Genomic DNA, 14,815 nt, shown 5'->3' on the forward strand with positions numbered 1-14,815 from the left:
GAAGAAGAAATCTCCTTTCCCATTTTGGTCCTGGACTCTTGATGTCTCAGAGTTTTGTCATATGTGCAGTTAGAAGTCTCTGCACCTAATATAACACACATAAACCTGGGGAGATCTTTTTTTCTACTTGAGGGAGAGGGAGTCTGGTTTGCAGTTTAGAAGAGAAATTAGACTTCACATTCATTCTAAAAGTTAGATAAAGACTAGTAGAGTGGGATCCTGAGTCCAGATGAGGTATACATTTCATCTAGGAAAATTTCAGAAGAATCAACTTTGAATGGTATCAGTCAACCTGAGGAAAAGATAGAATGTATCTTACTTTTCTCTCTTGTAGAGTTATATGCTCATTGAAGATGGTGTTTACATTTCACTTACTTTGAAGCTATTTACATGAGAGAGAGAGAGTGTGCGTGTGTGTGAACTATGAAAGCCTGGTTAGTATTTTGAGTTATTTTTTGATGCTGATTACCTCCAAAATGGGAAATTTGAAAATAAAGAGAGAAATTTTGTGATGATGGCCCTATCACTAAACATAAACCTTACCAGACTTCTAAAGTAATGTGGTTAATAAACATGCCACGCATTGAATAAAAATTGCTGTGTCTGTACCAGTGCTTTGTAACCTAAGATCTCAGAAACCTGGTTCTGCAAAGGTAGTCAAGGGGAACTTTACATTAAAAAAAAAAAAAGTTTTGAATACAAATCTATCAATGGCAAAGTTATAATGACTAAAGAAAACATATGTCCCTTTCCTTCTATCTAAAGGTATAGTGGTTATATAATTTTCGTAAATAAAATTGGCCACATAAATTAATCACACCAAAATATGCTGTGGTCAGACAAACCTGAATTCGAATTCCAGTTTATCCCTGCCTCATTGTTTCCTGAGGGCAAATGGCTACATCTGCCTGAAACTTGGGTTTCTCATATGTGTTAAAGAAATCAAGAGTACCTATATTAACTATCTTTCGGAGATTTGAATAAGAATGTTTAGCCTACTTTGCAATGATTATAATTACATTTAACTACTGGTTAATAAATTTCATATATTGGCAAAGAAGCCAATCTGTTATTTTTAATTTGATATAGGATACTATACATCAACACTTTTTAGAATATTGTACTTAGCTTTGTTTTTCTTGTTCTCTAAAACGTGGGAAAAAACAAAAGTGTGCTTCTGAACCTAGTGAATAAGAAGGTAAAAGTATGTACGATTTATACAATTGCTCTACTTTATATGAGGAATTTCAGGAGAGGGCTGTAAAAATTATTCTAAATATCAAATGTAAATGAAAAAGAAAAGTTTATCAATTAAATCAGAAAAAATAATGGTAGCTTATGAGAAAAATATTTTAACCCTAAATTCCTAAGAATTACTTTGGAATTCATTCCTAGAGGTAGTTTTCTGATTTGTATGCTTATATATCTACCTTCCTGAAGTTAGCTAGTATATTACCAAATAATTTTATGAGACTTTCCCGATCTGGAGAGGTTAAATTAACTGATTAATTTTCCAACACTGAGTCTAAAAGAGTTTAGATGTTACATTAACAGCATTCCTGAATATTTTTCATAGTGTTTCTATGGGGTAGTGTGTGTGTTTTTGTGTGATATTATCTATCATCTACGTATTTATACTTACATGAGTGTATATATATTTACAGACATATGTATAAATACTATTTAAGTAAATATAGTATATAAAAACTATGTATGTAAATATAGTCATTTACCATAGTCTTTCAGAGAGAAAGAAAGAGAGGGAGAAAGTACAAGGCTGTATAAGACTAGTTTATTCCATTCCATGAAGAAATAGTGATATGTACTACTTAGGGTTTGGTTTTCTATTGAATTGCAACTATTTTATCCTTAGAAAAACAGTTTAACAGGACACTATACAACCAAAGTTTATGTGCCACTGATTATATGTTTCTGAATATATATTAATATCTGATGTTCAAAAGACGCAATGAGAAACACCACTGAGAGAAAATTATAACATGGTAGGATAACATGTCTGCATTTGAACACCTGAGTGTAACTTTGCTTCATAAGCTAGCTGCTTTGATCAATGTATTAAAAGATACTAAAAATTTGGATCCTAAGTAGGTTGTTGAATTTCAATGTCTATTGACTGAGTGAAAAAGATATTGACAAGGCCTCCTTTCCATACTGTCTGTTCAAAAGATCCAGTTAAGTACTAGTCAATCCTTAGCTACGTAAAGTCTGGGTAGAAAACTCAAACTAATTGATTATTTCACCTATGTTAATGAAAAATAACCAATCAATTTGTCCGTACATATCTCTCAGTAAGACAGAACATAACGGTTTCTACAATAAAGGTGGTAAAGAGTTTAGTAATCAAAGCTAAGTTTTCATTTTAATGTCCTTTAATTAAAAAAATTTTAAAATCACTTTTAAAAGAACATTGTCCATCCAAGGGATAGCAATGAACAATTATATGTCAATGGCACTGTTGGGAATACCAGATATATTCCTCATGAATATGGGAACACGTTCCTCATATTCCTATCAGAGACATGTTCTTTGTTGTGTACGATTGTGACTCTTTACTCCTTTGAATATTTATTATAAATGCTCATATGAAAGGAAACTTAAAAATATATGCCTACTGATTGAGAAGTGGTAAGAGCAAATTAAATAACATAAAATGTATGCTGGGCACTATTCTAAGTAAATCTTACTCTTATATAACAAACAGTTATTTAATCCTTACAGGATTTGTGAAGAAAGCATTTCTTATCTCTGCTAAATCTTTCATGATTGTCCAAATTTCCAGAAGGAGAAAATGTTAAGATCCAGATTTAAGCCTAAATTCATTTTACAGTAAGCCGGGGCATTTCTCATCCCATGTGTTGTATTATACTTTAAAGCAACTAGAAGTTTAAAGAAAATGAAGACTGTGAAAACATCATGGGATTTGGCTAGAGGGAGGTCAGTAATGACATTCAAGATGAACAATTTCCAAAGAGAATGGAAATGGGAAAAGCGATTGTATACTGATCGGTGTAATGAAACCCAGGAAACTAATGATTATGAAATCAGAGGAAACAACAATCCTGAAAACAAGACCCTGCAGGAGATGAGAACTGCTGTTCTTATTCATAGACTTGCCTCCAGTTCAGTGTAGACAAATTACAATGGTGGTGGGGGGAGCAGGGTTGATGTGAATGTAACAGAAAACATTACCATTTGATCTATCCAGGCAATCGTCTCTATTCTTCGTTTCTTGTTCACAACTATAGCTCATATCATCTCAAATAATTCCATTTTTATTCTTTATAAGATAATTTTATCTTTTATTAGCTATTGAAGCTTCTCACTTTATGTATTTCCATTATTTTATAAAATTGCATTTTTATCTCAGAGGCAATTTTGATACAGTAGAAAAAAAATGAAGCCCTTGAATGAGACAGTTTGCTTTGAAAATCTCTGATTTAGATGAAAATACCTTCAAAAAAACTCCTGTTGTTAGGTAACTTCCTATTGACAACACACACACTGAAAAACCCAGGATATAATTTTTTCATCCTAAATTTATTAAAAAGTATGCTTATAAAATTTTCACAAGAATATCTCCATAAAAAAAAAGTAGTGACTACTTAGATTCATAACAAACCACGTAATTACTAAATTGTTTTCTTTTTTTTTTTTTTTAAAGATTTTATTTTATTTTTTCTCCTTTTTCTCCCCTAAGCCCCCCAGTACACAGTTGTATTTTCTTCGTTGTGGGTCCTTGTAGTTGTGGCATGTGGGACGCTGCCTCAGCGTGGTTTGATGAGCAGTGCCATGTCCGCGCCCAGGATTCGAACTGACGAAACACTGGGCTGCCTGCCGCGGAGCGCACGAACTTAACCACTCGGCCACGGGGCCAGCCCCCTAAATTGTTTTCTTTGTTTAATACCTAAGTTCTGAGTCATGCCATTTATGTATGGCCTAATAAATATTAATAACTCATGTAGATAAAATATACAATATTATCTGATTTTATTAAAATATGAGTATCATGGTAGATTATTTCACTTTCATTTCATCTAAAATAATTAAAGCTTCCTTAAATGTACATGAAACTAAGTATATAATTATACGTTTAAAAATACTATTTTCCTTGTATAATGTATTTTTGAATATTTTCCCATAATATTCCTTTCCCACTAAAAGTTTTTCTCTCTGCTCACAATACTCTGAAAAGATTAAGAGGACTTTTTCACTTTAACGAACAGTCTTCTTCAGTGAAGATGACATGAAAAAAGAAGTATTTGGAGAAAACCTTGCACTTCGCTCTAATAGAATTCCCAGAGTTACTCACTCAGGCTATTGTGAACAATAAATAATAAAATTTTATGGCAACAAAGTCTAAGATTTGATTGACTTTCGAGTGACTAGACACCTTTTATCATAAAATTTCAGCAACACTGTCAAAATAAAATCTTTCTGCAACTACTGTGAAGTATTATTATATGTTAAGCTCAGAAGCAATTTTATTTGGTTTTTAATACCTTGTTGCTTTCGTGGATCATAAATCTGAAGCCCAAACAAGGGTGGTCTTTCACGTCTCAGTAATGTCACCTCATTTGTTATCAAATCTAGTTGAAAAATGGAACCATTCATATAATCAGTCCAGAACACATAATTCCCATGATGCGACAGTCCAAAAGGATGGTTCAACTCTTTCCCACTGTAAACAATCTGTAAAATATAAACACATTGTGAAAAAGTCAGAGCTAACCTTTAGAACATAACTAAATATTTAGAGAAAATGATATTCAAATAAATATAACAGATAATGATCTAACTAATATCTCAACTCATATTTTCTTTTAGTATATTTGAAAATCGGATTTCACAATGTGAGCATATTTTTCTGTTTTTAGGACATGTTATTTGAGGGCGACCATTTACATTTCGTCCATTTAAATTCTCTCATATATGGCATTACATATATGGTCAAGAAATGCAAACATTAAAATGACTTTGCCTGACACTTTTCCTTCTCTCTTTTCTTTATGATATTCCAGTATCGTATCCTAGGATAGAAATTGGTCTGAGTAATTAGCGTCATCGTGTATATTGAAATATTGCTTATCCAACAGCCAAGGGATATAACATGGTCTTACAATTAGGAGTGAAAGGGACCCTCCTATACCAACATGCCTGAAGTTCAGCTCATTCCTGTCTTTCAATTCCAATGTCATGAAGTTCTTTATTCAAATAAATGCATTATAATTCCTTTTTCATAGTATATATGTTAAATTTCAGCTGCAAATATTGAAGATATTTGAATAGAATTGGGTTGCTTGGTCATAGAAAAGTCATCAATAATGTAGACAAACTGCATTTTAAAACGGCTCTGATATCCTGAGAGCTTCTTTTAAAAATCCCACAAATCCTGGCATACCACAGTGAGCTGGGCCTGGTCTCCCGGAGGCAAGTGCCAGCTGCATTACTTAATGCTCAGCCTCCTTTAGCCACCCCACAGAGACTACTGGCAGCCACCTCAGAGGGGTAAAAATAAACTTGAAAGTATTTTTAACACAACTCAACAAGGCTCTGTGAAAGAAGAAGCCTGCGGGTTAAAAACAGCAGCATTTGTCTTTTACCTTCCTGTGAGTTCCATTCAAAAACACTTTCTCAATATGATCATAATAGGCATCACACCAGTATAATGTGTTGGTGTGAAAGTCCAGAGTTAAACCGTTTGGCCACAGCATCTTTGAAGTCACAAAAATCTGCCGATTGAAGCCATCCATCCAGGCCTTCTCGATCCTTCCCACGCTGTCATCTATTTCATCTTCCTCCCAGTCTGTCCAATACATCCAACTAAGACATTACAAACAAGAGCACACACATGTTATTTCAACTAGCCACCATATAGAGGGACACTTCTCCACATTTGGCACCTCCAGGAAATCTCATTACATTTTGATGTGGTTTCCTATTTAAATGCTTATCTGCCAAAGGGAGGGGCAACTGTGAAGTACTAAGGGAAGAAAAGACTTGTTCAGCGGAGCCAGTCCATTGAGACACACTACAGAAAACCCACTACCACCCTCACTCATTAATTAACCCAACAGAAGGGCCAAATATTGATTTTCTTTGGTGTTCATACCAAATTTGGGTAATGATTTTTGAGGCATTATTAACTGTTTTTTTAAATGTTATCCACTTCATAAAACATATAATCAATTATGTGATTAAAAAGCAGATTGACGGACATGAGAACTCGTGGCACAGTTAATGATCTACTCCAAACTTTATTTAATCTCAGATGAATTATTATTTTTTAAGACAGGCAATTGGATTGTCTTTGTTCTAAAGGGCACAGCCATATTGGGTTTGTTTGGCATGGTCTAATTTCTCTTCCTGATGCAAATGATCTATGCTTTATTGCTGCTTATTATTACCCCAAAACCCACAGAAGGTGATTTAGCTGCGCATAAGTTTAATAACAGCAGGTTGACTGACCTTGAGATTTTGAGCTTTAATTTCTATCTCAAACAAAAGCATCTGCCTTTAAAAACAAATCTTTTGTGTAAGCTAGAACAGTGGGAGAGGGAGCCTTGAGCTAATGTTCCAATTTCCTCATGAATAAGGTTAAAACCCTCCACATGTGTTGCTTGAGGGTCATGTGAAAGTTCCTGAGTTATTAATTAAAGTTTAGGTTTTAATTCAGTCACCTCAGATAGAACTTTATAAAGCTCCAAAGCTTTTCTAAGCTGCTTACCCTAGAAATGCCCTTATTAGTTCCTCTGCCTCTCTCATTTTGTGGGCTCTAAAGAATTTCTGAGGTAATTTGGGAAAAATCTGTATCCATGGCTAAAAATCCTACTGTGATCTAAACAGGCAGATTCGGGACAACTGAGGATGTAACACGCCATCCATTATTTCTCGCCAATTAAGCTCTTTTTAAATTCTCTTAACAATTTACAATTACATTGATATGCCTTTTTAGACCAGAGGAAGTATTTGAGATTGGTGAATTTTATTAAGTCAAAACACATTCTAATCCTAGAAATAAATAAGGCAATCTGCTTATCTTGCATCCTGCACATATTTCAAGTGGTCTTATTATCGGGGCAAATTAGGAACAAATGGATGAGTCATTCCATTTGCTATAACTCCATGCTAGTTAGGTATAAGTACTTTACTTCAACTACAAAATTAAACTATGTAAAAGGGAAATACACAACTTTTCATCTCTATTGAAACTTCCCTGAAATCTTAAATATGGTTAATCAATGCATTTATTGTTATTGCTAATTAATAACTTGTTAAATTGTAATTATCTTTCCCTCTAGCTTTTCCTTTTCATCACAGTAGCATTTTTTTCCATGACTCTTTAACCCTGATCACACATACATGTGTATGTGCGTGCACACAAACACACATGAGGGATAATTTTGGATATTCTAAACAAATTGTATATTGTTTTGCTATTTGCAGAAAGAATCCTTTGTGATCTGATCCATTACCTAAGATTATTTTTATTCAAACAAAATATAAGAAAACAAAATTTTAAATAAGTGATTCCAACCTGACAGAGACTAGATATGCGATCATCATCGACCCACCATTATCTGATTAGAATTTACATTGTGAAAGCCTTATAATCAGTGTCAAATGTGATGATTCCTAAACACACAAAATAGGAAAAATAACCTATAAAATAAGCAGGAACTAATATAAATCTTTTTATAGGTGGGATTCGGGGAATTCATCAAATAAAATTAAGCTAAGCTGGCTTTCTCCTAATATGGCAAGAAAAATTGAAAAGCCCTATTCAAATGGAATTTTTTATGAAGTCTATCCCGAGCCTTCCTGTCAAAATAAGCTCTTTCCTTTGTGTTTTAGTGACATTTTTTAGTTATTTTATAGTATCTATTGCATTTATATCTTGTATTTGATGGTGTTGCATGTCTGATGATTTTAATGAAAAATTAATACAATTAAGGGCAGGGATTATTTCTTGTTCATATTTGTACCCTGCAGCACTAAGCTTGGTTTTGTTAATATTAATCATGTCCCCAAATTAAATTGCATTATCTGATGATCAATTCTAGAAATATTTAAATCCTTAAGAGCTTCTCTGCCATGGAGGCAAAACAAATTTTACCATTGAAAAACTTGATTTAGTTGCTAACATAATATCTAGCTGTTCATTAAAGGATGTGGTACTATTAATTGAGAAAGAAATACAGAAGGTCTTCATTTGGGGGAAATATGCACTCAGCTTTGGACATATTTCATATGGATAATATTCTGAGAAATCAGAATTGGAGATGTAGGTTTCTAAGTTATTGGCATCAATTATGAAATGTGAAATTTTTGGAATGGAGGGAGTTCATCTGTAGCTATCAGCTTGAGGAACAGTGCCATCATAATCGATTCCTCCTTCAGCTTTATCCCCATTTCAACAATTGTTGAGGTCTGCCAATCCTATTCTTTCAGTGTCTTCTGTCTCAATCCTCACTTTTCTGTTCGTATTATAAATACTACAGTCTGTCTTTCTTCTCTTTTCAAAGGGAAATCCTAATGGGTTGTTTCTCATACAGCTGTCATATTGCTATCACTAGTCTTCCTAAACCGTGAATTGAAAAATGTGACTTTTATCCTCAAAACCTTCCAATTACTCTGTTGTCAGCAAAGTAAATCCAAACTTTTAATCACAACAGTGAAGCTTTCTGCATATTTCTAGTTTCATCTCCTACTATCCCTTTACATGCTCTCTGCTCTAGCCCTAATGAGCTCATCTCACCTCAAAGCATGGCTAGCTTCCCCCCCTCTAAATAATTATTTACACTTTCACTTCAGAGTACACTGACTGACCTTATGACTGCACACCCAAAAGCCCTGAGACCAACTCTATTCATTTGGAAATCCTATTCATCCTCTACAGCTCAATTCTGGATTCAAAACCTCAGTGAATTTCTGAAGAGCATGTATTTCATTCTATTTTATTTTGTAGATAATTGTGTGTGTACACACCAAGCATACCAGATTATAAACCCCTTGAGGACAGCTATTGTATTACTAATATCTATTGATCTATGTTGTAGTTAGTAATATATTTTAATAAAGAAATAAATGGATAAGTCCTTTACTGATTCTGTAATAGGTTATGAAGCTTTTGATAAAGCATATGTCTGAAATGAGTAACTTTTGTTAATAGCCTATTATGGTAGAGAAAAATCTGTGATTATCTCCTTCTGTGTACAGCTGCAAATAGGTATTATGGTAGAAAAAAATGTAAATAAATTAGCTTCTTTTTCTGAAAATGTTTTGCTTAAAGTTATATTATGCTATTTTAAATAAAGTTTTCAAAATTGTGTCTTCTTTTTTTAAGATCATATTAGGGCCAAACAATTATTTGGACAATTAAATTTACATGGTTCCATTTCTACATTTACTGTCTTCTAATACATTCTCCACAGAGCAGTAGGATTAGTTTAAAAAAAAACAAACTATATAAATCAGATTAAGTCACTTCTCTACTTTATTCTTGCACTGAAGACAAAGTACAAAGCTCTCATCATGCTGGGCAAGGCTCTGCTTTCCTTTCCAATCGCATCTTCAGTCACTTTTCCCCATTCTATCTACAATCCAGCCCAGCACTGTCTTCATTTCAGTTCCTCTGACAGTCAAGTTTTTGCCCAACAAATGTACCATTCTCTTGATCTGAAATACTCTTTGCCTCACTCTCCATGGCTGGTTTCTTCTCTACAATTAAGTCTCAGCTTAAGTAATGCCCCCTTAGAGAGGCCTTTCAGCAAATCTATTTAAACAGGTTTCTATCTGCTAGTTTTCATAATGTCAGCCTATTTGTTTTCCTCTATCAGTTCGGTCTGTAGAAATTACATTAGTTTCTCACTTGGTACTTATTTGTTGTTGCATCTTCCCAACCCTCTCCTTGCAGATAACACAAGATGCTTCATGAGGGTGAAAGCTATACCTGTTTTTTTTTTAAGCATTTTATATATAGTGCGATGCTCCGGGCATAGTATATTGTTAGGGAAAAAAATGTGTGTGCGTGTATACACATCACATACATGTTTGTTTTTCAGGTTGGTACATAACAGCAGTATTCTATTTGACAGTCTGACTGACAGAAGAGGTATTAGAGTCATTCTTTGTAGCACACAGGCAAATAGAGGATCAGTTGGTAGACAGATATTACAGGGATGCAGATGTTGCCTCAATGAAAAGAAAAAATGTCATATCAATCAGAATTGTACCCAAATAGTATGTAGATGCTATAGCTTTCAAATCTAAGTTGGATGCCTTCCCATTAGGGAAGCGTTGAAGGGGATTGCCGAATTTGAAGAGAGAGATGGGAATAGTGACTTCCCAATTTCCTTCCAAATCATGTAAGTCTATGACCGCTACATTCGTGTCATCTCCCTGAGCATCACAAAGGCCCTTTTCTATCGGAAAATATTTTTCTCTCACAGAATACTGAGAAGGAAGATGCTATTTTAAGACATTTTTGAAACATTTTGCTTCAAGTAGATTTAGACAGTGTGGAATAAATATTTTCTGTTAAAATTAAGATTTTCTTGGTTTAAAGGTCAGATAGACAGCTTGGTTTAAAAGTCCAGGAATAGAACAGATAATTATAAAATCCACATATAAAATCACTGAAATTAGTTTATTATTATGCCTGACAAAAACACATACAATGAGTTCATCTGCTGCTTCAGTGTCAGCCTAGGAAGATGCACCCTGATTGCATTTGAAGCTATTCTCAACACAAAAAAGTCTACCAACTGCAATCTGGTGATCTCGATTTATAAGGGAGTCACAAGCTTCCTATTCAATTAAGTATTTCTTGTTTGTGTGTAGTAAAGTATAAAGAATATTCATTATGTGATGCTATTTTGAAACAGTGAAATATAAGCCATGGAGAGGATAAAAACCACACACAACAACTGTATGTGTAAAACATACAATCCATTCATTTAATTTTGAGAATCTATTAGCAATTTTCACATTTTTTTTATATTTCTATATGCACACTATTGTTTGTGTTCAGGTAATAGCTCTGAATAAAAATCAAAGGAAATATATTCCCAACAATTACACAAAATATTCCATCCTAAAATGAATAGCACCAAATTCAAAATAATGTCACTATATGGAATCTATGGTTATGTCTAAAATCATGTGATCACCAATCTAAACTAGTGAGAAGTAGTGGAGTATAGTAGCTATGAGTCACGTCTGGGAGACAGGCTGCTTGGGTTTAAATATCAACCCAGTATCTTAATAATTGAATGGTCTTTTGCAAATCAGTTACCAATTTCTTCTTTGTAAAACAAGGAAGAGAATAGCAACGAATTCAAAGAATTATTGTGAGAATTACAGACTAGGAGCATCGTAAACTATTTCACAAAATGCCTGGCTCACGGTAAATGTATAAAAAAAATCTCTGCTGTTTTTTAAATATATTAAATTTCAATAGCTTTTAAAATTTAAATTGATTGATTCTCTGACTGAATTGATTATTTACCTTGGTGTCAGGCTGTCTAAAATGGAGGATTATGGTGCTTCTCCAAATAAATCAACTAAACATATCCTTTATACAAATAATCTGTCTATTTCAATTCAATGTATTTTGACATGTTTATTTAGCACATTCTCTAGGAGAAGAAATCATTAAATGAACATAACTTTTCCCAATCAGACCATTCATGTGTGAATTCACATGTGAATTTAAATAAAAATTACTACTACAACATACATAAAAAACAAGTTTAATATCATTTTCCTTATAGAAAGCTGATCAAGAATTGCATACCCATTAACAGGATCCACCACGATCCCTCTGGGATGGGACATTTCTCCCTCTAAAAGAGTCTTCCGACTCTGAGAAGCCTTTTCCAGCCTGGCCACATTAATAGTCTTCCTATGGCCATCATTTGTCCAATAAAGGTTATTTCCAATCCAGTCCACAGCAATGCCCTCCACATTATCTAGATCTGTAAAGAGCAAGAACAAGAAAGAAAGAAATTTTACAATAGCGTCCACTGCTTATGGTCTACTTAACAAAAAGTTTAATTCAAAAAGGAATGACTTCTGGGGCCGGCCCAGCGGTATAGGGGTGAAGTTTGCATATTCCACTTCGGAGGCCTGGGGTTTGCCGGTTTGGATCTTGGGTGCAGACCCACACACTGCTTCTCAAGTCATGCTGTGGCAGGCATCCTACACATAAAGTAGAGGAAGATGGGCACGGATGTTAGCTCAGGGCCAGTCTTCCTCAGCAAAATGAGGAGGAACGGCGCAGATGTTAGCTCAGGGCTAATCTTCCTCAAAAAAATAGAAAATAAAAAACAAAAAATTAAAAAAAAAACAGAATGACTTCTGATCCATAAGTTATTTATAGTGTGATTTTTCAAATATCATCAGTCCGTAGAAAATTTTTCAATCTTATTTTGAATGACATTTTATATGAATGACAGGCCCTCTCTTGAAATATTTTAAACAAAACAGTGATCTGAGGAAAAACTGGAAAATATAAGTGTTGAGAGAAAAAGGTTTAAAAAGTAATTTCTCAGAATAAAAATACAGTGATATAGACTATTCAGAAGGAAAATCAAGCAATATGAACAAGTAATATGTTCAAAAAGCAAGCACACTCAAACTTGTAATATGTTAGCTAAATAATTAAAATAATGCGAATGCCCTTTTACCAAGGAATGAACAGGGCCAGCAGAAGCACACCTTTGAAAGCCCAGAACAGGCTTTCATTATGGAACTGCATGAACAGTGAATCTCAAAAAAACACTGAAATATTTCTGTATATTCTAGACTTATTTTAAAAAGGATGCTATTATAGACTTCTGTCAGTTACAGCCAGTGATAATTTAGAGGAATATTATAAATATGTAATCTTATGAGTTCATCTGATTCAAACTCTTTGTAGAAAGAGAAACTCTAACACGTTAAAGTGAAGGCTTATAGTCTACTATCACACAAGAAGTGGTAGAATTGGGATAAAACCTAAGTCAGATTATCCCCAATGTAGAGATCTTTAAAACTGCACTGTTTCTATGGTGAATCCTGTTCTTTCCTTTTTGCCATTTGGTAAACCCCCTAAGCCGTTCACAATATCATAAAGACAGTTCCATTCCTCTATCAAATGAGAAATTGCTGTGAACTCCTCTTCTTTCAAACCCAGGGGAGCCTTTGTCTCTTTTCCTCCTGGGTATGAGGTGGACAACTGGAAATCACTGGACAAAGGAATAGGTAGTGGTACATTCGAGACAAAGCTGTGCATTTACACACTACTGGGAAATCTACATGACATCCCTCCTATGAAGATGTAATAAATATTTACTATTATCATATTCTTTAATCATGGCCCTTCTGGCCTTGGAAAAAATAAAATTTTCTTTTGTGACCCTTCCTGCTAATCAGCATGTGCCCTGACTCAGGATCACTAATACAACGCGTGATTTGATCTAGCTGAAAATCCCATTATAGTGAATCAGATATGTTCTCAATTTCACTAAGCTATCTGCTTCATTACCACCCAATATGAGTAATTTTCACAGGTTAATTGTGCCTATGCTTAGAAAAAAAGTTTAATTTTGTCTTTACTTTATTGACACTTAATTTTACTGAGCACTTTCCTGCTCTGGCATAATGGAAAGAGAGCAGCTGTTTATTCTTTCCTTTTCTATTTATCATAGTCTATGGCTGATTTTTATCTTGTTAGTTGGTTTTCAAAAATTGTATTACATTTGAAATCTACTCCATGGAAACTTCCTTCTTCAATAACCTTATTTTTAAAACTTTTCCTTTTGACGTCTGACTTGAGACTCTTTATCTTTTTTCATATGAAGTGGTTGCAATACTGCCTGGATTGAAATTTTCTTTCTGAGACTTGGGTAAACAACTCAGTCACTCTGATCTTTAATTTCTCCATTTGTAAAGTGAAGGTAATAATAGCACCCACTCTGCAGGGTGATAACAAGGGGTAAATTAGCTACTGCATGTAAAACACTTAGCACACTGCCTGCAATATTGTAAATTCTCCACACATGTTAGTTTTATTAATTTATCAGGATTAAAAATATTTTATATATATATTCTGGCTCTTTTCCTTATGGGTGCTGGTTGATAGAAATATACCTTATATTTTTCTCTTTTAAAACGATTATTCAGTAATATGTCCTTATATTTCGAACAGAGGCCAACTTTAACTAGAAATAGTATGTGCAGAGTTGGTTGTGAATAAATAATAAATGGAGAATGGAATTGAATTCTAAAAAGCAGATCTTGGGAGGTCCTGCCCCAAATTGGTTTACTTGTTTTGTCTTTGAAAAATGAAATTGCTTAAACAGCATAAAGAGATCATTAGGATCACAATTTCTAGAATCACATTTTCTAGGCTCTGTCACTTTCTCTGAGTGAGTTACTTAACCTTCCTCTTCTTCAATTTCCTGATCTTTAAAATAGGTGTAATGATAGTGTTTCACTCATAAGATTGTTTTGAGGATTAAATAAATTAATATACGCAAAATTCTTAAAATACTGGTTGGCACATAGTAAACGTTATATAAATATTGCTGTCAATATTATTACTAAAATATCATTATTATTATAATCTTCCCTTTAGCTACCCATCTAGTCTATTAAGATAGCAATAAAACAATTAGCCTAGAGTGTTTTTTAATGTTGTTTTTGTGCATGTGTTTTGCTTTTCTGTTCTGGAAAAAATGAGACTGAATACAAATTTTAAAATAAAGAAACTCATAAAAATGTCTTTGTGCCAACTGGGAATATTTTAAGTCTA

General features: G+C 33.7%; 1 protein-coding gene across 3 annotated transcripts in view; it reads right to left on the bottom strand.

Moving 5' to 3' along the window:
• Positions 1-14,815, bottom strand: part of LRP1B (LDL receptor related protein 1B) — a 1,824,802-nt gene that overhangs the window by 734,290 nt on the left and 1,075,697 nt on the right. For all 3 annotated transcript variants that reach the window (XM_070581263.1, XM_070581262.1, XM_070581261.1), the window contains 3 exons: positions 11,816-11,996; positions 5,622-5,841; positions 4,521-4,710 (listed from right to left, as the gene is read on the bottom strand). In XM_070581263.1, coding sequence (XP_070437364.1) covers positions 4,521-4,710; positions 5,622-5,841; positions 11,816-11,996 — 591 coding nt within the window. The remainder of the gene's footprint in view (positions 1-4,520; positions 4,711-5,621; positions 5,842-11,815; positions 11,997-14,815) is intronic.

The sequence above is a fragment of the Equus przewalskii genome, chromosome 17 (assembly GCF_037783145.1).
Source record: "Equus przewalskii isolate Varuska chromosome 17, EquPr2, whole genome shotgun sequence".
Classification (NCBI taxonomy): domain Eukaryota; kingdom Metazoa; phylum Chordata; class Mammalia; order Perissodactyla; family Equidae; genus Equus; species Equus przewalskii.